The sequence below is a fragment of the Thermobia domestica genome, chromosome 9 (genome assembly GCF_964235325.1).
Source record: "Thermobia domestica chromosome 9, izTheDome1.hap1.1, whole genome shotgun sequence".
NCBI classification, from domain to species: domain Eukaryota; kingdom Metazoa; phylum Arthropoda; class Insecta; order Zygentoma; family Lepismatidae; genus Thermobia; species Thermobia domestica.
Window position 1 is genome coordinate 222,071,153 of NC_137462.1, and position 26,028 is coordinate 222,097,180.

General features: G+C 35.8%; 1 protein-coding gene across 1 annotated transcript in view; it reads right to left on the reverse strand.

The window, feature by feature from the left end:
* Positions 1 to 3,651: 3,651 nt before the first annotated feature.
* Positions 3,652 to 26,028, reverse strand: part of LOC145661158 (uncharacterized) — a 54,801-nt gene continuing 32,424 nt past the window's right edge. The window contains exon 2 of the mRNA XM_081726608.1: positions 3,652 to 4,119. Coding sequence (XP_081582734.1) covers positions 3,652 to 4,119 — 468 coding nt within the window. The remainder of the gene's footprint in view (positions 4,120 to 26,028) is intronic.

Genomic DNA, 26,028 nt, shown 5'->3' on the forward strand with positions numbered 1-26,028 from the left:
CATGGAAAATTGTTCCACTTGTTCCTACATAGTACTGAAAATTATCTAAACCATGAAAATTTTCAGATTCTTTAAACAATCTTTCACTTTCTAACATTTCTATATATGAATTCAATCAATTTTGTGAATACTGACGAATTGTTACTTGATCATTGATATTTGTTAAGAACGGAAAAATTTCCGGAAAAATATAGAAGAAAATTCTCCACCTCACATCACGGCTAAACAACGATGTAGAAATAAGTGGAGTATATTTTTACGAATCGGAAAATTTTCCGTTTCAAAATTTCCCGGAAAATTTTCATCACTGTAGAGGACACAACTTTTCGATTAATGAAAAATTGTTCCACTAGTTCCTACATCGTACTGAAAATTGTCTAAGCCATGAAAATTTTCAGATTCTTTAAACGATCTTTCACTTTTTAACATTTCTATATATGAATTCAATCAATTTTATGAATACTGACGAATTGTTACTTAATCACTGATATTTGTTAAGAACGGAAAATTTTCCGGAAAAATATAGAAGAAAATTTTCCACCTCACATCTCAACTAAACAACGATATAGGAATAAGTGGAGTATGTTTTTATGAATCGGAAAATCTTCCGGAAAATTTTCATTGTACAGGACAGATAATTTTTCGATTCATAAAAAATTGTTCCACTAGTTCCTACATCGTACTGAAAATTGTCTGAGCCATGAAAATTTTCAGATCCTTTAAACGATCTTTCACTCTTTAACGTTTCTATATATGAATTCAATCAATTTTATGAATACTGACGAATTGTTACTTAACCACTGATATTTGTTAAGAACGGAAAATTTTCCGGAAAAATATAGAAGAAAAAATTCCACCTCACATCTTAACTACACAACGATGTAGGAATAAGTGGAGTATGTGTTTATGAATCGGAAAATTTTCCGGAAAATTTTCATTGTACAGGACAAACAATTTTTCGATTCATGGAAAATTGTTCCACTAGTTCTTACATCGTACTGAAAATTGTCTGAGCCATGAAAATTTTCAGATTCTATCAACGATCTTTCACTTTTTAACGTTTCTATATATGAATTCAATCAATTTTATGAATAGTGACGAATTGTTACTTGATCACTGATATTTGTTAAGAACGGAAAATTTTCCGGAAAAATATAGAAGAAAATTTTCCACCTCACATCTCGACTAAACAACGATGTAGGAATAAGTGGAGTATGTTTTTATGAATCGGAAAATTTTCCGGGAAAATTTTCCAGAAAATTTTCCGGAAAATTTTCCGTTTCAAAATTTTCCGGAAAATTTTCATCACTGCACACAGCACTAGACTTCTACAGTAGAATCAACAGGCATTAAGTAGACTTAACAGTGACGCAGTCAAGTCTTGGAAGTTTGTAATCAATAGATTCCTTTTTAAATAATAATAATAATACTCTTTCCCCTTGTTTTTGAAAAATAGTATTGCCACTCTTTCTTTTGTAACAAAAAAGCACCACCTCCCTTTCTTAAAAAAAGAAAAGAAAGAAGAAAATCTAGATCGCAATTCACAATTTTATTGTTGATTGTTTCCACTCCGATAAATGTAAATGTTGTGGTTTTGCATGTGTTGACTGGTTTCTTATCGCAATTCCAGACACCTGAAATAGTTTATACGCTTTGGATAAGGCGCTGTCATGTGCCCTGTAGTTTCGCAAGGATGCGAGGTTAAGAAGGGTGATGGGTTCAAATCCCGGGACTGAACATCTTGACTGAGAGTTTTCGGTGTTTTCCTCTGTCATTCCAGACGAATTCTGGAATTGCACTTTGAATGAAGGCAACGGACGCTTTCTTCCATTTCACTATACAGTTCATTTTTTTCCGAATATATCCTTTCATTTTCCTCTACATGGTTAACCTAACGGTATTAATACATGACGGTAATTAAATCACAACCAAACTTCAGAATCATCTTTTATTTCTCTCTATCATTTAAAACAAAACGCATTAATGCATGCAGAGGAAACTACACATATTTTATAATTCGTGTTTTAAAACACAGAAAAGTCTTGTCATAAATCGCGTATGTTCAGTTGACTATTGATAATAATTTCCTCCGCCTCACATATCACCTGTGCAAGTGACCGTTTGTTTGCAATTTATGTCTTGTAAATTGTCTTACGATGTTCTTCAAAAATTAGACGAACAAGGCATTTTTTTAAATCGACAGTAAAGGAAGATAATGCAACTCTGAAATTCAAAAACACCCTCTTAATAGCTGAACGCAAACACACTCTGAAAACCGAACTCGGCAAAGCACGTTCGAAAATCATGATGCCGTTTTGAAGTACGAAAACCCAATAGCTGTTTGCTAAACCGATGCAAAAGCAATTTTGCGGATTTTGGAAACCGAAGTCTTAGAAGTTGAAAAGGAAACCGTTAAAGCGGTTTTGCCGTTTTTAAAAAACAGAAACCGCAAAAGCGGTTTTCAAAACCGAAACAGCAAAAGCTGTTTTAAATTTTTAAAACCGACATTTCAGTTTTATAAAATTTCACTTTTTTCAAAAACCGGTTTCGAGACCATTAGTAACAATCTCGTAAAGTACTGTTTGCGAAAGTTGTGGAAATTCAAGACTAAGAGCATTAATCGTAAACCTACGGTTGTTCTAAATCCTTTCTTCGAGTGCACTCATCAGTTCATCAGAAACCACAGATGGATGACCACATGGTTGTTCGTCATGCACTTGATCGCGCCCTTCCTGAAATTGTCGGACTCATCTTCTCGCCATTAAATCACTCATTGTAGTTTCTCCATAAACCTCGTAGATGTGTCGATGAATGTCACTTGGTTTTACGTTCTTCGCATTCAGAAAACGAATCACAGATCTAATTTCATAAGAGGCGGGATTTTTGATCAATGCAGTGATTATAAACAATCAGTACAGATGGCACACAACACAGAGCGATCTCAAAATGGCGTCATTTTGTTCTGTTGGGATCATAGTAACTAATATGAATTCAGTGTAAGAACCACACCTGAAACAAACAAAACAGTTTGTATCATTCCGCGTCAAGCACGTGCTTCACGGCGAGATTTCTGCTTCGGTTAGCCCTTTTTCCGTACGTTCCTCAATCTTAAACGTAAAGTATATATCGGTTATAAAGTAACCATATCAATAAATAATGGAATCAATGGCGTAGCCAGAACTTGATTCCGGGGGGTCCGATAGCTAGATGGTAATTTCGGGGGAGGTATCTGAGGTTCCTCCCACGGAAATTTTTTGGGCGAAAAACGCGATTTTAGACTTAATTTTACCAACTTTTCCCAATTTCGGGGGGCCCCGGAACCACCCCCTGGCTACGCTATTGAATGGAATTAAGTAATAACGGTAAGTAAATGTTATAATCCTCTTACTGAAATAAAAGATGAAATAATTATGAACTACTCACGTTAATCTGAGATTTCTTCTGAATGGCTCAACGCAGTAACTTACTTGCAGGTCTTCATCAGATTCGTTGTTTATGTTAATTACAAAGCGATCCACCAAGGTTTCAGAAAGTCCGACCAGATTCCACATTTTCTCTTTTTCCTTCAACACATGACGAGTATTGTTTTTCCACATTCTTGGTGTCACTTTAGTCAAGGTAGTTTCAAGCAACAACCGAACGTCACCGGGTTCAAATTGCTGTGGTAGGGGGCAGTCTCTCAATTATTCTCCAAGTCTGTTTTGTGATGTTGTCTATTGCATATAGGTTTTCGTTGTTGAGAGCAATGCTTTGCGCCTCATACAGTAGTTCCACTTTAACATCGGACTCTGAGAAAGGCACTTTCTTTGCTGTTAACCACTCAATTATTTCTTGTTTTCGCCATGAAGAGTTTGGACGTCGTTCGAGCCTTACGCTTTGGTATGAAGCATTATGCACTACAATAACACACCTGGAATCAAGTTTAGGCAATATTGTTTCAAACCATGCACGAAAAACTTCACCATTCATGTCATAATGGTAATCAACACCGCGCTTAGATTCAAAGGTATGAGCACCACCATCTACAAATCCACTATCACTACCTATATGAACAACTATTAGCCTTTTTCCCTTGGCCGTAGGATTTTTTAGGCCGGTTGATTTTCCAGACAAAAACGCCTGTTTTTTAGAACATACAGTTGTGTCTACCTATACACTGGATGTAGTGTGACCTTCGTTCACCCAGGTTTCGTCTAAGTAATATATGGTTCCATTTTCCGCTCTGTATTTACGAATATTTCTCGAATATTGTCGCCGCCATAATGCAATGTCTTCCCTATCTAAAATAAAATGAAAACCAATATCCAACAACAGTGTGTAGAACGTAGTTCGTTTGAAAGTAGGGAACATAGGGTCACTATTTACAGAACTCAAAACTTTGATTAGTATAGGTGGTTCATTTCTTAGTAAGAAATCATGCACTTTGCTCCGGATAATACATTTCACAAAGTCATCCGCCTTCACTAATTCTGTTTTCTGTTTGTTTCTCTTTTTACCCGGTGTTTTCAACAAACCCGTTTCTTTAAACTCTTTATACGTACGTTCACAACACTCAACTCAGAGATACTAGTATATTCTGTCGTTAATTTCACTATGTCATTCACTAATACAGTAGGATTGTTTTCCAGCAGGTTATTGAACACGTTTAAAACAATTCCTTTTCCCCCGCTCTTCAATGGTTTTCCTTTTGGATGTTTCATAACTAGACACTGAGCAGAAGCACTACATGTAGCCGCCACGTTTTCAAATTGTAAGGTGTCTGTTGGGGGCAGGACTTAAAATGATTGTTGCAATCTCTGCGTTTCTTAAGCACAGCCATTACACTTTTTTAAAACGGTTTTTCTTTATTATGGTTGTTAAGGGCCATTCAAAATATATTAAATTTGTACGGAAACATATATAAATGTTCATTCTCTACTACATTTACTATCTACTTCTCTCAAATGTTTAACATTTGTTGTTATAGGTACTTATCGGTTTGCATGTTAGCAACACTGTGACGATTGTTTTTTCTCGATAACAGAAGGTAAAAATCACAGAATATGGCATATATTTTGTCAATAATTTGTAACAGTATATTTTGCTCCGTGAATTAATATATTTTTCGTCTCTTCTAACAAATGGGTGAAGTTAATTATACGAAACAATGTGAAAAAAATTGTTCCTCTCTTTAACCAATTACAGGTAAGCAATTACGTCAATTACGGAACTATATTTATAACTCCAGTTAATTACATTTCATTGTAGTACGTCACTCCGTGTTGCTACTACTCTAGATCTGTAGCGGGCTGAAAAATAGTACCAAATTGAAACAAAAAGGGCTGAATTCATTATCTCATACCAGTGTAATACATTTCTCTGTAACACGACACTAAAAGAAGTAAAGGTCTAGAATACTCTCCCACCCCCAGTCCTCTTCCAAGAGTCCAAATCAAGAAAGTGTTCTTTTTAAAAATTACTTTTTAAAACATCCAAATAGGAGGACCCCGAACAACCGTGGAATTAGATGAAACTTTTCTCGCACGTAGGAAGTTATCATTATCATCTTCTTCAACAATTATCATCTTCGGTATGTATTGTAAAGGAAACTAAACGCGCCTCTATTTCAAAGTGACTAATAAACCAAAACGGTGTTATGGCCATATATGAAAAAAATTTATAAGACAAGGAACAAATCAATCATCTCCGACTTCGTATAAACAGTAGGTTATAATAAAATATTAACATATAAATTATTGCACCTTATTCTGGATTATTTCACGACTGAAAGAGGATAATAGACTGTAAGAAGAATGTAAGATAGTAAACTGACATTTGTAGAAAACGTAAAACCAGTCCAGGATTCTAGAATCTTGTCTGAAAGACATTACAACACATTAATAATAATTTTAAGGCACAATGGTATGTATTATTTCTAAGTAGTCTGGAAAAGTTTTACTGACACTTTTGAAAATGTGACAAATATTTGTTAAATGGCGGTGAATTGGATAGAATTGTACCAACTTTTTCACGAAAGGTGCTGAAAATAACAGTGGTACCAACGGGCCGATGAATGACAAAAGGGGCTGATTTTCGTACAATTGTACCAAGTGTGGCAACACTGGCGTCACTTGTTTATCCCAGGTGTGTTTCGTATAATACAGTTCGTTGAATACCGTTTAGTGCGCATGAGCGGAACTGCAATCGTAGCGCTGCCAGGGAGAAAAATCGAAACGGAACTTATTTTACGAACTTCCTATCGTATTTTCATGATTTAAAGGGATATGTACAGCTCACAGATGACGAGAAGAACCCTAAAACAGGGGTAGCGGGGAAAGGTCAACGACACGGTCAAGTCCATTTTGGGTTTTTGAGGTGTGGTCTATACTTAGATGTGGTCTGCTACTCCGGGTAAAGTTATATGTGTGCTATTCCGTGGTGTTATTTGAAACCCCCGTGCGAAAAGTGGGCGAGCCCATACCTAGGTCACACTACTTCTGCTAGGGTTCTTCTCGTCATCTGTGATCTGTACTCTCAAAGGTGATCATATATAATCTGTCAACTTGTGCGTCCGTAAAATTTAAAAAGTCCCATACATCACAAATGTGTGAGAACAGTCTGTATCATTTACTTCGATCCACCTGTGACTTTTAAGGTACAGCCTGACTTAATTAGACAAGAATAAACACAGTTATGTTTATTTATTTATTTATAATAATTGATGATACAACTAGATTTTTGGTGATCACCACATTGGAGAAAATTGATGCAAGATCAGTGGCGGATGTTTTAGTGAAACATGCTTTTCTAAGGTATGGCACACTTAAATTACTCAAGTTGGACAGAGCTTCATGTTTCAAGTCTGCACTGTCTGAGGAACTGACTCTACAACTAGGGGTCACTTCGAAATTTGCAGATGCCATTTTATAATTGGTGTTACTGAGAAGGCTACAAACAATTTCTATGCTTCTCAAAGCGTATGTGCATGATAAACAAGAAAAGCGGTCCGATTATGTGCAATCAATTACATTTTCTTATCATACTGCAGTCTATTCTGAGATGAAGTTTTCTCCCGCTTATCTTTTAATGAGCTTTAATCCATCAATACCATGTCTGTACCTGTTCAGCTTCAATTTAATATAGATCGACTGAAGAAAATTGAAGAGACACGTCGTGAAGCGTATATGAATCTTTGTATGAAACTTGAATCTCAGAAGAAAGTGTTCAACGCGAAAACGCCGCACCCACAATTTTCAGTTGAGAGACAAATTTTGGATGTAAATTCAAAATCAGGAAAATAGAAGTTTTTCAGTCAAATGTACCAAGTCACTGATGAGAATAGCTATGTGGTGGATTATTATTCCCCACGTTGTAAGCATGTGGAAGATTCCATTACTGTGTACAGATTGAAGAAGTCCTTTCCAGGAGAAAAGGAAGAAGAAGGAAAGGATAGGATAAAAGGAAACAAGCAGAAGTAGAAGAAAAGGAAGGACAAGAATCTGAAAAGAAAGTAAATAAACAACAGAATTTTGGGCAACAAGAAATATATTCAGATGACGAGGAGACACCTCAAATCAAGGAACATGATGAACATCCCGATCATGAGCAACATCAAACTAATGATGGCCCTCATCTTTAAGATCCGAGAGACTCCACCAGAAACGCATGGAAATTAAGGCACTTGTGTGTTTGCAAAAAATAACAAAGAAAGTAACACTAAAGGGAATTTCAGAAGAGATTATATTAGGGATTGACATTGGTGGTGATCTCCAATAACGCTCTTCATTACAGTAACATGGGCGTGTGGTGAGCGCCTACGTGTTCCAGTTCGTTGTATCTCACCCCGATGGCCACGCTACGATTTGTGGAAACACAAATCGTCCTTTCATCCTTCTATACTGTAATGGAAAGTGTTATTCTTTCTTTTGAACTATTTAGAATCATCTGTGTCTATTCTTTGGTTAGATGTTGGAGGAAGACCTACGTTTAAACCGTAATATTTTTGTGATTTAGAGATTTTTAGTTAGAGATTATATATCCTTTAGATGTTTTGTTTCAGCGTTCTGTTAGAACTTGATCAGTAGGTCATACTCCTGAAAGTTTGCTGAGTTTTCTTTTATTGTTTTTTTTTCCTGTTGGAGTCTTTATCATTGAACGTCTGTATACTTATGCTGCAACCAAAGTAGAATGTTTTCACTTTTTCTTTCGCATTTTTTTATTTGGTAGGTTGATTAAGCTGAGTTAGCGCGTTATGATAACACAGGCCTACAGAAAAAAATTTTTTCTTGGTGCCTAAAATTTTAGAGCTGATTTTAACTATGTGTGGGGCGCTGAATCCAATAATGTAAGCAGTTTTTTTCTATCAGCTCTACTTTGGTAGATACAGGCTACTGTACCAGTAGTGTTATTTACGTTACAATGTATGTGGAAGAAATATTACAATCCAAAATAAATATGTAAATTATAAATGATGTAACCACTATTTCTGCATGCTTCTTGCAATAGTATACAAAATAAGCAAAAGAAATACAAATATTCTCGTAATAACAAGTTTGAATATGATCTTATAAACTCTGCAACTCAAATAAATCCTACTGTGCTCTATAGAGATTTCTATTTGGAAGAACGGCGCTCTTTTCTCATTAGTGCTGCTATCTGTCGGTACTAAACGGAAACTAGTCATATAGTAGTTCCAGGAACGTCCACTAGATTGCATTGGTATTCTACTTGGCTAGTGGATCGTAGTTGTTGTCTTGCAGGTGGAGTGACATGTTGGAACATGTGAGTTTTGTTCTGAAATCATACCTTGTATCGCGTATACTAAGGCTTTATATTTAACATCCGTGTTAGTGGCCTGAACATAAAATGAGTTCAAGTCGAAGAAGTTGTGTTAACCATCCTGATGTGTTTTGCTACATATGTGGTGAGTACACATTTAAAGACAATAGAAAACATATCAGTGACTTTGTAAAAAAAGCATATCATGCATATTTTGGTGTACGCCTAGGGGACCAAGATAAAACGTGGGCTCCACATATTGTGTGTAAAATGTGTACTGAACACTTGCGACAGTGGACAACTGGAAAAAGAAAAAGTCTTAAGTTTGGTGTTCCAATGGTTTGGAGGGAACCCACAAACCATGTTGATGACTGTTATTTCTGCCTGGTAAATGTTACGGGTATGAATAGAAATAACCGGAACAAGTGGACATATCCTGATCTGCCTTCAGCAAGACGTCCAGTTGTTCATTCCGATGAAATACCAATCCCAAAGTTTCACCACTTGCCAGAGCTTTGTGAGACTGAAAACGAACGTAGTGAACATTCTTGTGACATGGATGATGGAAGTGACAGTGATTATGAGGGAATGTCAACAATTCCTCAACAGTTTAATCAAGATGAGCTAAATGATCTAGTTAGGGACCTTAATCTTTCAAAAGAATCGTCTGAATTACTTGCTTCCAGATTGAAGGAGAAAAATGTACTAGAACAAGGAACTAAAATCACATTCTACCGAACAAGGGAAAAGGAGTTTTTACCATTTTTCACTGAAGACACAAATCTCGTATTCTGTCACGATGTTAGAGGTCTCCTAGAACACATGGGTCTTCCAGAATACAATCCAGATGATTGGCGCCTGTTTATTGATAGCTCCAAGCGAAGTTTAAAATGCGTCCTTCTACACAATGGCAATAAATATGGCTCAATTCCAATCGCTCATTCAACACGACTGAAAGAAGAATATGAAGCAATTGCTTTGGTTATGGAAAAAATTAAATATCAGGACCATCAGTGGGTGATTTGTGTGGATTTAAAGATGGTGAACTTTCTTCTTGGACAGCAAAGTGGCTACACAAAATATCCTTGTTTTCTATGTCTGTGGGATAGCAGAGACAAAGCAAACCATTGGTCAAAAAAAGAGTGGCCGCAGAGAGACGACATGGTTGTTGGTAAGAAAAATATTATTAACATGCCTATTGTTGAGTGTGACAAAATCATTTTGCCACCTCTACATCTCAAGCTCGGTTTGATGAAGCAGTTTGTAAAGGCGCTAAATAAGGACGGGCCGTGCTTTGCTTACATGGGAAACAAGCTACCTCAGATCAGCACAGAAAAATTAAAAGCTGGAATATTTGATGGTCCCCAAATAAGACAACTCATGAAAGATCCGGCTTTCGTGGAGTCCATGAATGAGACTGAACGTAGAGCTTGGACCTCATTTGTACAAGTTATCAAGAATTTCCTTGGCAATAATAAAGCTGATAACTATGTTGAGCTAGTGAACCAGATGCTTAATGCATTCCAAAAACTTGGATGTAATATGAGTATCAAAATTCATTACCTGCACAGCCATTTGGACCGTTTCCCAGACAACGTAGGCAGTCTGAGTGAAGAACAAGGTGATTTCACCAAGATATTAAAACAATGGAGGACCGCTACCAAGGAAGATGGGATGCCCATATGATGGCAGATTACTGCTGGAACCTAAAAAGAGACTGTGCAAAGAAACATTCAAGGATGTCACGAAAACGAAGCTTCCGAAGTGTTGAATAGATCGTTTTGAACAAATTATTTGATTTTTTATTCATAAAAACTATTATAAAATGTAGTTACAGAGTTATTATGTACTTGATGTTTGTGTTTATATGGTTTTCATTATTTTCAAAGTGTTCCAAATAACAGATTTAAATGTCATAGTTTTCTTTTCACTTACAGTAAAACAGCACCTATGCAATTTTCAACGTTGTAGCAGGTCAGTCTTGCAATTCCTATATCTCAAAAACTAAAGCTGTTAGGGGAAAACTAACGCCATATTTGGATTCAGCGTCCCAATTCTACTTCAAATCAGCTAAGAAACACCCGGCACCAAAACCACTGTAAGCCAGTGTAATCAAAATATTTTGTTTTGTGTCCTCTAAGAATTTTCTTTCGATTTTATTGTTCAGTTACACGTTATCTGTAATCTACTATTTAAGCCAGGAAAAATGAGTATGTGTAATAATGTTGCTATTTTAATGTAGAATATTAGAGGTATTAGTGTATCTTTTTGTTTGGTCCCACAGGCGTTGTTGAGTATAGTTTGTATTTTGATTGCGTTCCTAGTTTTTATCTGAATAAGTAAGGATCTATTGGAAGTACTTCCGGTAGTACGTTTACATATAATTCATATATACTATTCGTCTTCACTGATAGCATCTATTCGTACATTTTTTTCATAATTCTGCAGTTATTTTTCATTTTTTATTTTTTTACAGAGTGCATGGGGCTTGATTTTCGTTTTATTTATTTATTTATTTATTTATTGCTTGCACATGCACAGGAAACAGAATTAATCTTGCGATTTTTTCGTCTTATTTTGATGATCCAAGACTTATCATCTCTAACTATTACTCATCATATGACTAAGTAAGCTATTTCTGGTTTCTATTTGAAACCACTACCCACAAAATAGCCCATTCACTACCTGCTCCCTGGACAAACATTTGCCATACACACTTAACATCTCCTCACTTTAATGTTTGCTTTGTGATATGATAAATTTGCGCACATCAGATTCCGCACCTAAATATCACACTTTACCACTGTTATAATTCCGAAATCTGTTCGTATTTATTTGCATTCTGATGCTCCAATAGCCTTGTTGATGCGTCATTCCATGTCAAATCACCTAATTTTAAAACATGACCGTGCTTCAATGTCTCAGTTTCTCTTCAAAAATTTTTCATACATAAGTATCAATGAAAATATGCTAAATTATTTTTTCCGACTTTTTGGATGAGAAATGAGTCGGGGAGAAAATTTTGAAAAATGTAAATTTGGTGCCAATTTGACTTTCCGGCACTCAGCATCATGGAACTAAAATTTCCATAACTTTCTTATTTTTCAAGTTATTGGGCTCATACAGGAGTCAAATAAAAGCTTATTGTTTGCTTTTTTCAGTAGATTCTAAGAAACCTTGCAAACATTAATGAGCATACAAAGCAAATTTTAGAGTATCTTACAAATGATGCCATTGCTCAAAAGTTACAACTATGAAACTTTTCAAACATTTTTTTTTATAGAATCATCTTAGCACGTACATGATATGGTTAAAAACTAAAAGAGTGCTTTTGGCATTTTTGTATTTTTTTAATTTTACTTGTACGGAAATATAGAGTTTTCGGTTTCGTTAAAAATTGTGTCATTGCACGTAAGTTACAACTACGAAACTTTTGAAACTTTTTTGTAGAATCGTCTTATCTTATACATGATATGGTTAAAAAATAAAAAGAATACTTTTGACATTTTGTATTTTTTTATTTTGTATTGTATGGAAATATACAGTTTTAGGTTTTGTTAAAAATTGTGTCATTCCTCATAAGTTACAACTATGAAACTTTTGAAGGTTCTTTTTATAGAATCATTTTAGAACATACATGATATGGTTAAAAAATTAAAAGGGTGCTTTTGATATTTTTGCAATTATTATTATTATTATTATTATTATTATTATTATTATTATTATTATTATTATTATTATTATTATTATTATTATTATTATTATTATTATTATTTGTACTTTAAATGTACAGAAATATACAGTTTTAGTTTGTTAACAGATTATGCCTTTCCTCTGAAGTGGGGATGGCCAATTTTGGAATGTTAACTTTCCGGGTTCCGGAAAGTAAAATTTTCGGAATTCGGTAAAATTCCTATTTCAGGAAAAATCCGGAACTTTTCCGAAATCCGAAATGTGAAATTTCCGATTCTGTCAAAATAAATTTTCTGGAATCCGAATTCCGGAAAATTTTGGCCTTTTCTACTCTGAAGTGACAACTGTCACACTTTAAATCTTTTTGAAATAATCATCTTAATAAATATTAGGTTTGCTAAAAACTAAAACTGGTGTAATATGTAGTTTTGGTATTACGACAATATTATTATTATTATTATTATTATTATTATTATTATTATTATTATTATTATTATTATTATTATGATTTTTGTACTTTAATTATGCTTTACTTTTATCCCAATTGTACCATTGCTTACAACTATCAAACTTTTGTAAATTTTTATAGGATTAGTTTGCATTAACTTGGTATGTTTAAATAACAAAAAGGGAGGCCTTTCTTTTGTAATAATTTTGTGGTTTGTTGAATACAAAATATAGGCTAGCTATGTAAGGGGTTGAGTAATTATTACAAAACCTATCAACAAACGGTAATACATCTCAGAATCACACATATTTATATACAAAATGTTATGTCTTATATTTCACAGCTCATTTTTTCACTGATGATGTGATGTCTTTTGTAATTTTCCTTTCCATTGCGTAAGTCACAGCTGATTGGCTTGTAAGAGATGAAACAGGAACTTCCCGGATGATATTTTCAAAAGGTGCTAAACAAAAGACTTCATTTTCTGGCCAGTAGAATATAGAAGGCCCAAGCGATTCATGAATTATACTCTGACGTACAAAAAGAATAATTACAAAAGTACCAAAAGAACCTTTTTTATATTTTATCCATATCATGTATATGCTAAGATGATTCTATAAAAAGTTTCAAAAGTTTCATAGTACTTTTCCTAGGTAGTAGGTTTTAGGTTTTATAGTTGTAACTTACGAGCAATGGCACAACTTGTAACAAAACTTAAAGCTGTATATTCCCGTACATGTAAAATACAAAAAATTACAAAAATACTAAGAACACCCTCTTTAACTTTCAACCACACCATGTACGTGTTAAGATGAATGTACAAAAAGTTTCAAAAGTTTCATACTTGTAACTTTTAAGCAATAGTACAATTTGGAAAATACTCTAAAATTTTCTTTGTATGCTCATTAATGTTTAACGGTGTAACTTTTTGCAAGGTTTCTTAGAATCTTCTGAATAGCAAACATTAAGCTTTCATCTAACCCCTGTATGGGCCCAATAACCTCTACCCACTAAAGTTATGGTAATTTTAGTTCCATGATGCTGAGTGCCGGAAAGTGAAATTGGCGCCAAATTCACATTTTTAAAAAAATTCTCCCCGTTCCATTTCTCATCCAAAAAATCGGAAAAAATATGTATTAACAAATTTTGAAGAATGCATTAAGGATTAAGGTTTTGTTTCGGCCTCTACTATTCCTTCTTTTTATATTCCTGTTCTCCATCAATTATGATACAAAGCCTCATTTTTGGAATTTGAAGGTACCAGGAACCTATTTGAGTTTTTAAAATAAACTCCTCTTAATGTTTTAACGGTGGAAAGAGTCACCGTTATAAAGGTTTTCTCTAACTGCTTCCTTCATGTAACCGTGTTACGTGATATTTGGTGATGGTGATGATTATTATTACTATTTTGTGATTACTGTTATTGTTTTGTAATTAAGTCATTAATGAAATGCTTGTGCAAGACACTTCGCCTCAGTGTTTACTACGCCTCCAGTGGCTATAGCATATACTATAGGCCTGCGAACTGAATTCGGACAAACTAGGGTCAAACGCCATTGCAGCAATGCGGTGTCATGAATACGCGGATAATGACGAAACGAGCACACACTACCTGCCAGAAGACCAACACATGTAAAAAATGAAGATTTTGAAGCCAGACATGTAAGTTGAGAAACCATTCGGCAGTATTATATGTTGGGTAGATGGGTCCAACATAATTTGTCTCCGGATCAGAAGGCAATGCGAGCAGACACCTGTGTTCCTTTAGTATCTCGTGTAAGAAAGGAGCCAGTTTTGGACAGAGTGTTGACATATGGCGCCGTCATTCCATCAACCGGTTCCAAAACAGCACTGCACTCACCGGACATTTCATCATCCTATTATCTGTTCCATTCCTTGGACACTCACCTTAGAGGATGCCAGTTCAAATTCCTATTAGAGACACAAAATGCACTTAATATCTTCTTCCCAATAGAATTAATGGCCTTCAGAACGTTGGCAGAAAATTATCGATGCTGATGGGGACAATTTTACATGTCTTAAGTGACATGTCGATGTTCAAAGGTAGTAGGCGAAAAAACGACAGAACAGTTTTTTTTTAAATAGGTGAAAGTGGTCAGATCTTAACACTTGAGTGCGTGTAACCAAAATATTTTCTGTTCAGTGGATGGGAAGACACGCGAAGTGCATCTGGATTATCATTCAGCCTACGTGGAATGAATTCGACGTCAAAATGGAATTTCTGTAACTGCAGAGACCAACGCAATAAACAATTGTTCCATGTCTTTATTTTTTGCAGTAAACTTTTCTAAAATACACTTCCCACTTTTTAACTGCATATATAATACTAAGGCATTTAAGTTCAGAGATCGATTAATGCAATTCACAGTTAATTAATAGCCGTCTCACGTAAAGAATTACTCGTTTGTCTTCTACTTCATACTAATATTGGACTGCAGCAATCTCCCGTAAATTTGCATTACTTTGCAAGTAGAAGCGTTTCTGGAAATTCGATTACAATAATATTACATTTTTTAAAAACGGCGTCTTTAAGCTGTGCGAAAAGGTCATCGTGAACACTGTCATTTCTTCTTTGCTACTATCATTTCTTCTAGTCTACTGTCATTTCTTCTGTGCTTTGGGAAAATCAAATAGAGGAGAGGCAAGGATTGTGAATCCTTCTATAAAACAAGAATGGCTAAGGCTTAAGGGTGTTGCGCGTCAGGATTGGGTGAGGTGGAACGATCAGACCCCAAAGAATCGGAACTTCGTCGTGACTGGTTTCAATTTCTATTCCGGTTCCTCCGACTAGGGCAATTCTGCCTGGGAATTATCTGTTCGAATATTAGCGGTTAAATAGGGGTTGCGTGTTCAATGCTTGTGTGTAAATGGAACCGGAGTCGAAACCGGAACCGGAATCGGAACCGGAACTGGAACGGGAATTGTTTGCGCATGCGCAGTAGTTCCTTGTGCCACCTCTCTACTGTCATAGATGGGAGAAATATAATTCCTGACAATACTATTCCTACTTAACTCAGAACACGAGTCTCATGGGTTGGAGGCGTATAGAAAAATAAAGCATAACTCTATAGCATATTTAGCAGTGGAAATTTAAAAAGATGTACAAATTTTAAGGAATATTCGAAAAAAAATACTTAGCGTCCGTGTAACGTCGAAACATATTAGGTGTCAAAATAGACTGCAGTATGAAACAAATTGAAACAATAGCATGGAAGTTAGAAAATTATGAATTATCATAAAAGAATTAACATGTTGAAAGACTTGATGTGTGTATTTATTGGAGATTTTCCTTTCCACGCAGCTCAATGCAAATAGAACTAAGAATGTCGTGCAGCCACATTCAATTCTACAATGTTGACTAGATACACGCTCATTTTAACAGCAAATAGAAAATTAGACAATAAATATTACATTTTAATGACTCTCTCTATATATTATCCATTAGTGTATGTCTGTCTGCTGTTATGTACATAGTATAACAGAACAGCATAAGCGAGACTCACATCCTACATTCGATTACCAGCGACGGGACAAGAAATCGGGATTATTCGATGTAGTCTATGCCTGACAATAGCTATTGAGATCGTTGAGAGTATTCCTTTCAGCAAATACAGCCAAGATCACAATTAAGTTCTGAAACTAGTACAATTATTGCACCACCAACAACTGTCGAGATGTTCCTTTGAATACAGATCAATTGATCCTTTGTCTCAGCTACGGACGGGTCCCTTCAGAAGGAGAGGTCACTGCTACTTCCCCGTATGCAGCTCTTGATTGTTGCTAAATAAATTGCAAGCATTTGGTAAATAATTATCTTGCTGGCCAAACACGTTGATAACACAGGTCCCTGTCCATCTTCCTATTATCAGTGAAGTTTGTGAGTTTCGGCGTGGAAAGGAAGTTTCACCTGGTTCCACACATATTTCACTGCTTATCAGAATGAATATATATATAATATTATGATATAGAAATCTACAGTCAAATAATCTTCATGTATCATTTTTTTAAAAAAAATTAAACTTAAATAAATTCTTTATTATTTTCTAGGTAAGTTACTACAGCAGCTATAGAAACTATCGTAAGTACTCAAATATTTTAAATACAAGTTTAGAATTTCTGGTATTAATTTAATTAATCCTGTTCTAGTGTCAAGTTTAATTTGTGTTTTATACTTAGCCAAAAGCTTCTCTGATTCACATTTAAGATCACTAGATGGAGTGTTTTATATATGTTTTCTCCCTTATAATATTTAAGTATAGAGAGCATTAGGTATAGTTAACAGAAGTTTTAAACTGCTAAGTTTTCAAGTTCGAAAACTATTTTCAGTTTAAATAGTAAGTTTCAAGGACATACATTCTAAAATTATTATTAACGTTCAACTGAAAAATATATCCGAAGGTGAGACATTTGCCAAATGATATATCTTATTCAGCTGAGCAAAATGGTAGTGTAAATCTAATAGCTTAAACGTAGTTTTCGAGAAAATTGAAAAATAAAACTTTTAGACCTAATAATTGATACCGTGAGAGAACCATGCCATTCATTAATCTTTTGAGTATGATTGTAGTAATACGACAAAAAGTGAGTAACGAAGTATAGACTAAAATTTTTAACTCTTAGTGCAAAACGTTAGAGCTCGTAGTAAAACACATCAATATTATGGCACTGACCAGGCTAGTATCTTTCAAATAGGCCAGGAGCGTACACGGGGTAGACAACAATTAACTGCTAAAATTAAAGATAAATGTGGATGTCGGTATGAGGATGAGAATATCAGGATATATATTTTGACTATTATAATTAAGTGTATGCTTCGACTACTGATCACTGTACTGACTTTTCTATTCTAGAGTTTATTCCATGTGTTCAATGGCTCACAATAGAGAGTGTCTTTCGGGCCATCCTCAACAGACAAGGTTAAACAGTCTACCATTGGACAAACTTGGAAAATCGACAGACATTGATTCTCTTCCATTGTAATTTTATGTTACATTTATTTGTATTTTAGGTTCCTTCCTCACCGATCTTTTCAATGCATACCTCACACGTTTTGTTTAGGACAGTTTATCAGGAGCATTACTGTTTCAGCTCCCAAACATTTATCAGCAGCTACTGTTACGAAGTTTCCACATAAAAATATTTTCTGCATTCATAACTTATGTTTCACTATCAGAATGAAAACATATTTTGAAAAAATTGTTAATTCTTAAACATACGGTCTTGGAAACAATAACCTTATCTACTAGACCTTATCAAATATCAGAGGATTTATTTCCTTTCATAAAGTGCTGTTTTAGCAATTTTATCCACGGATTATCCCAAGGCTTTTAACAGAGTTATTCATAATTATTTTTTCTAACTCATGAAAGTATTCAAAGTTTTCATTCATTCATTATTCATTCAGTTCAAGATTCATTATTTCTTCCAAGTTTTAGCAAAATATTGATGTGGTGACATTTGATTTCTCTTACAAAAGGAGTATATTAGAACTGAATTACAAGATTGAGGCTTAGTGGTGGTTTAAATGCTACCATCTCTATCGTACAATGAGCCACTATGTCTAGTATTTTATTCAGTTTATCCTTAGTACAAATCGTATACGCGGCACACTGTGGGGCTTCTGTGTATAACAACAGTATATCGTCGCAATTGTGTATAGACGGTAAACATTATATATTATCAATGAAGCATATCTGGAATGTGTACAACAGCTGCTAACTGTGTATCAAAATGCCTTTGGCGCACAAATTAATAAAGCAAAAACAGTGTCTGTATGGTAGTATGTTTGATATCCACATATCAAAACACACTGACTCATGGGATACCCACTAACATCTGTTATACCGCTCTAGTTCTGTGGAGCGAAGTGATGCGGCGTGGAACTGAGTCTGCAAGTCCCTGGTACACTTTTGATGAAGCTGACGCTACACATCCTGTTTATCAGCAGCATATTACAGCCTGCTTATGGGTCGACGCTCCAAGCGCGAAGCGTAAACAGCATCCCAGACATGCTCAATGGCGTTATATCAGTCCTCCAGGGTGACCAGTTAAGCCGTTGGATCTACCAACCATTCACGAACGACACTGGAGTGATGTGGCAGCGCAATGTCCTCTTGAAAGATCCCAAAGATGTTAGAATGTTGAAACTCCGTAAACTGTTAGAGATGGTTTCCAGGTAGTTAACAATACTGCAGGCCAGTCAACATGTCTTCGAGAATAACTAAGGGGCCCATTCTTTGGTAGGAAAATGCATCCCAATCTATGACTGATACACACCAGCCTTGGATCATGCTCTCTTTGCATGCAAGATTCATCTCTTCATGCGGTCTCTGCCACACATGGGGCCTCCCATCTTCATGGTATAATTGATACCCACGCTGCTGTTGCACTGTCTATCCGCGCTGATTGGTGGCAAATTCACGGTAGAGTATCTAATACCGAGGGGTTAGCAGTGACATCCGTGTAGGGCGACGCACAGTGGTCGGAAACTGGGAAAAGGCTTTCAAAAATCGAATTTGTCGACTTCACCGCCTGTGAAATCAGTATTAATATTTGATTATAAGTATCTCTCCTGCTTCCAAATCCGGATTTTCAGGACATAGCAATATTTTTGCTGTCCATAAAATGCATGTAAACATGAGCAAATTAAAGTGCCGAAAAATCAGTAAACAGTAATCAGTATTAATAAACAGTATCACCAAACAATATGGTATGTTTTAAACATTTATATCGTTTCTGAGATCTATGAAAACGGTTGAATAGTACAATGGACTCAAATACTGTGTGTTTAGTGAAAAATGTTATTTGTTATCCATTGTCATATCATTTATATGATAGTTTTGTCAGTGTCACCGAAAAGTTACATATACGCTGATATTAGTGGCTCCTTGCTTATCTGCAAAATAAGGTTTATTGAGTTGACCATGAGTAGTACAAAAGTTGAGCATTGGAAATAGCTGCAGCCAAGTGCAGCTGAAGGACTCAGTCCCATCTAACTGCAAATGTGTGATGAGTAATGTTGTTGTGGTCGCAATCGAGATCCGCTATCTGAGCCTTAGAAAGGGAAAAGGCATATTGTCTTGTACATAATTTGGATTGTCCTTCGTCCCTGAATCAAAATTGTAGTGAAAGCCTCATACATATTGCAGTGATAAACTATCAGTCATGTGGAACTGCTGTACCTAGGTATATTACACGTCAGTGCAGTAGTATATAAGAGGATTCTATACTGAATCTTTTAATCTCACCGAAACAACGTAATCCTAAACTGGATTACATTCCAGTAAGAACTAGTGTTTCTTCGAAGATGGTGCGAGTGCAAAACCGCGAACTTTACCTTTGTATCCTTAGGCCAAACACACATTTGTTTTACATCGTCTTTATTAGCTGCACATACAATTAGAGGGAGAGCACATGGAATCTGTAACCGTTTCTTGGATGCATATTAACACCTGCCATAACTTCGTACTGGCTTGCGATGTCCAATTCACATAAGGCGTCAACATGTTATATTTTCAATTTATGAACTGTATATATGATTCAGGATGGTGAATTTAAAGATGGCGACTTTCTTTATTCTGTGTCCTCCCCAATGTCTCCTCATCTTTATTACTCCCCTACATTGTTGCTTCGGTTATGTTTTGCAGTATTTGACGTTTATGCGAGGAGTTTCACACTTTTGGACCACCCTATATATATAACTGCACGTATTGCAGCAGAGGTTCTAAAAATCACTTTCACTTTCGCGGTAGTTACAATCGATTTAGAAAGGACAATTACATATTAAACGATAGAGAGACGTTCGTCAATTTCAATTGTTTCGGAATAAACTATTTTGTCCGCTTTTTCCAAGTTTCCGACCACTGTGCGATGGCTCCCATATCCAAGGACATGCATGTTCCGACTGATTGTCCGCTGTAAGATTTTTCTAGAGCGTCTAGTGTTGCATTAGACCGTGATTTGTTGGACAGTTGCTTTTCTGCCTCTCTTGACACTTCATCCCGTGTGTCGCAAGTATTAGTCATTGAGGGCGGTGGGACGCCAGGTATAATATTTGCTGTTTACTTGACGTCTTCATTAACCCATTCTATGTACACCCTGGAAGAGGTTGCACTTGGGAAGCTGAATTTCTGCACCACCACTGAAATCGAATGTCCCATGCGTCGAGCACCTACCACATGCCCCTGACGTGAACTCATGACGACGTTTCATTTCATATAAATCACCCACATAGCCACTTCCTACTACGTCTCTCACATAACTGCTTTCGACATCGAGCCCTGCAGGGGCGTGGAACCCAAATGGTATTCGTTCTCGAATCAGTCACCTGCTGTTACATTAGTTTTGTTAAGTTAGTGTACTTTGTATTACATGGTGGACACATTTACAACGGCGGGCCACGGTGGCTCAGTGGTAGAGCTTTCACCTCGGGTGCGTGAGGTCCTTGGTTCAATCCCAGCTCGCTCCAAGTCAGCTGTCTGGTGAACAAGCACCGCGTGCGTGGGTTTCCTCGATATTTTCACCTTTCCTCCTACTTTCTTCATTCCACCATTTCATTCAATGGTCATCATCACCGTCTCCCTTAGCTTCGATGCATAATCATAGGACGTTGAACTCAATATTTCATTTTTTATTTTTTCCTAATTTACAATAGACTCACGGAAACATATAATGTCGTAGGTTATAAAATTCGAAGCCTTTTAGTATCACATAAATCACGTAACCTTAATTTTTGAAGTACGAATTTGTTCTTTAACAACTCTGCATTTAATGTATTGTGGCATGATACCCAGGTGTTCCCTATATCAAAGACTATCTATATGTCTTTAAACAGTCAGGCTTTTTATATGACATAATCAAACATTGCTCGTGGTCATATCCAACTGAATTTGCCTATAACAGAAGAAGAGTGAAGGTTTTATATATTGGAATTCTGTCACGTGCTTTCTCCGTGAACTGAAGATGTCCTATGATGTGTTCCTACCCCAATTCTCTACCTGAATATTCTTTCCAATACCACGCTGCTTCTCTTCTACCTTTTTTTATCATATATAAAAACCTTATTTTCCTCTTTTCTTCTAATTCCACCTCTACGCTTATTCCTTTTTCTTTATATTCTATCCTTGTCACAAACTGCTCGAGCTACCTCTTGGTTCCTTTCCAAATACCTAACCAATGATCCATATATCTACAAACCATAAACAATCTTTCACTCCTTTCCTTCTTCCCTTTCTGTCCACTTTCTGTTCATTACAATTTCTGGTAACGCTGGGCTTAGTCTTGATCTTGTACTTTGTCTTTCCTTTGTTTTCACTAACTATTCTCCTGTTGTTGTATGGTCCCTATCCGTCAGGAGCAACAAGAACACAGGACAAGCAGTCAAACAACAAAAAAGCCAATTAAATATATGGATTGGTCACCCTCTACTCAACATAAGAGGAAACCCCACAACAGACAAGGTTACGGACATCCAGAGCAACTCGGTTCAAGCTTTAACTGAAAATCTGTATAATTCAATATTCAATTTGAGAGCAATATTCAATTTATATAATACAACAAATAAATAAGTCTTTTAAGCAGCCAATCCTATCTGTAATAACGTCCGAATAATTAGATTCAATCAATTTAATGAACGACAACTTCTCTGGATTTCAATATCGCCAGACACCATGTTCTAAAATAGGTTTTTCCACCTGTGTGTTCATTAGGTTTTTCAAAAGCGATTTATTCTTTCCATTCTCACCAGAATTCAAATTAAGAGAGTCCAAAAACTTCCTACTTCGATTGATAAGGGCACGAAAATTTTCACTCTGTTCCAATTTCATGTCCGAAACTTCAGAGCTACTATCAAGCAAGTATCCTTCCTTTACTTGATTCGAAATTTGTTGATGCTTCCACTTTCCTCCACTAACGCAGGACTATCTGAGGTGTTGGGCACTAATCCAGATTCCTCCGGTTCAACTTCTTCACTATTTGTTCTAACTTCCTGCAATTCTACTCTTTTTTCTCCCTTCTTCTTCTTCTTCCATGTCTTTTATCTTTCCGCCGAACTCAAAATAGCATTCCCAGTCGCAATCGACAATTCTTCCTTCACCTTAGATTGGGTTACCACAGAAAATTGAAGTCCGCCAAGTTCCATCTTATTATCTTGACCAAATCCCTCTAAGAGTTGCACACCATACTGTCCATTCACTACATTAGTCAAGACTACAGCAAATTCCTTCATAGTATTCGATAGAATATCACTTTCGTTATTTGGAGTCTGGAAAATACTCTTGCACCAAAGGTTGTTTATGAAATGAAATGAAATCTTTGAGTTTTACGTCCCACGATTATGCCGGTTAGGCTAAAGGAGACGGTGATGATGAGAGATGAGTGAAATGGTGGAATGAAGAAAGTGGGAGGAAACGGGAGAACCCCGAGAAAACCCACGAGCACGGTGTTTGTCCACCACAAAGTTCACTTGGCGGGGGCTGGGATCGAACCCGGGACCCCAAAGGTTGTTTATGATTATTCAAGGTTCGATTATTCTCGATAGCTGACACTATCCCATTCCGTTGACCTTAGCTCCTGCGCTCTCTTTCAACTGTTACTCTACATTCGTTTAATTGTGACTGGGAAGGATGATCGATATTTAATAGAAAAGATTCCACATTTTGATAGTCAGAATCACGTTTGATTTCTTTGTCTGAAAACCCCAAAGAATTTGTACCTTCCTTAATAAACATTGAAGTCACTCCATATCGTAGACCTGAAAATCATGCCAAGCTCCAAGATGCAATTTAAATGTCTCCTAATGGCCACTCTGTTCACCGGATTTACGCCATTTTCTTTCTTTATCTTTCACCACTAAAATTCAATCGAATAATTTTCTTCCCATTGTTAAATAACATTCTATTATTCCCATAATCAATATTTGATTTTGTTTTTCTCAGGAAAGGTGTTCCCAATAAACATTCACACGAAAGTTTGTCCACTATCTTGAAACTAATTCGCTCTAAATATCCTGCCAAGTTCACATTCAAGACAACTTATCGATTAGTACTAAAGCACAAAGCCCATGGCTTATTCACTGTTCGCCCATCAACTTCGTTCATAAACTTATCTGCACCACAAGATCACATTAGATCTTCAACGACGATGTTAAAACTTAACCACCATCCAAACAAATATCAGTTAATTGATTATTTGTTTTTTCCACCACAAAAGATGCAATAGTATCTTTCAATTCCGAAGGAATACTAACATTGGACTTATCACGAACTCTGGTAGAATGATCATTCTTTGAATAATGAGCACCTGACGATAAAAGATTTCGAGACAAATCATTAATTTACTTCGATGAACTATTTTTAAATAAAGGTTAAAGATTTATTTCATTCTTTTTTAGAAAATTGACTGTAATTATCTCCACTATTTGATAAAACCAACTTTAATTTGTTCATAATATTCAGGCTGATTTCTAGTAAACAGTACATACTGATCGGCAATATCCATAAGTTCTTTTCTGTCTCTGGGAACACACAAATTTAACATCAGAAATTTCTGATTCGGATTCATTCCCCATAATATTAATTTAACAAGGTCACCCTCCGATGCCTTCATTCCCTAAACGTTCATCACAACTACTGCAGATCTAGTGTAATTGTTTACCGATTCATTCAGTTTTTGTTTCCTGTAATCGAGTTCCGCAATTAAAGAATGAACACACACAAGAGTTATAAATTTAACTAATAAAGAACCACGTAAAGTCTCCTAGCTTACATTCTCATGCTATGCTGTCATAACTTCTCGCAATACTGAACCTTCACAACGGGAATTAAGGTGGTTAGGACCATACCTAGAGTCGTATTTAAAGGGGCTTGCGGGTTTAAGCCCCCCGAAATTTTATTTACTGTTTTAAAGTAAATAAAATATCTTGCAGAATTTTCACATTTCCAGGAATAAATTAAACAAACCTCCGGAAACAAAATCATAAATACTCTACTGTCCATACCTAAGGAGTAACTGGTCTCAAACAATATCTCCACTATATTAGCAAGTATCTCAAACATCTGCAGACTAATATTACCATCTATATTATTAAAATTCTTTAATTTATTCTTAAAAAATCATTAATTTTATTGAAGGTGTATTTTAACATCAAGTAATGTTCCACCTAAGCATCTGAACTTACAAAATATCTGATATTAATATCTCCCATTACTGGTCTTCCCATAGGATAATTGAGCTGATTTTGATCAACATTCAAATTAGGAATCGGGCCTCTCCTTTCATTTCCAACTCTCGGAGTTGAATTTCTAATATTCAAGACTTCCTGGTAATAATTTCCTAAACTCAGGTACCTATTACCATTATTTTGGAAACAATAACCATTTCAACATTGGAAATCCCTGTATAATCACTCCTCGAAGGACAATTCCGAATTTAAGAAAAACTTACCTAATGATAGTCTCTTCCATCTCCAGACACACTAGCATTAGCCAATCGACTATAACCGAAGGTAGAATTTCCTAATTCATGAGAATTATTAGTAGGAACAACCGGAGAGGTCATATGTCTAACGGGCGAACCGTTTGAAATAAATTTTTGAACATATTTAGTACTTACTTGGAAAGGGTCATGTGGCGCCAACTGGGAATTTGATCAAATTTGGCAAAGTTTAGAGGCTAGGTAACAGCGCCTAAGTATAAAATTTAAGGAATTTCAGGGGGAGAAGTGATGAGGATTTAAAGTTGAGCATTTCAAGTCAATGAGAAATAGAATTTGATGCGCTTGAACGAACAAAATACTTATCTTATAGGGTTAGAACATGTGAACATCCGATTAACAAATTGTTCACCCAAATCACTCAGTTGCTTCTTAAACATGTCTAATCTACTGAGCTGTGCCGTAATTGTTGCTGACAGATTAAGGCTGCATCAAATCAGTTTCTCATTGACTTCCAATGGTAAAATTCATTTCATGTCCTCTAATTCTCAGCTGCATTCATACAGTACACAGACACACACACACACACACACACACACACACATATATATATATATATATATATATATATATATATATATATATATATACAGGTATATATATATATATATATATATATA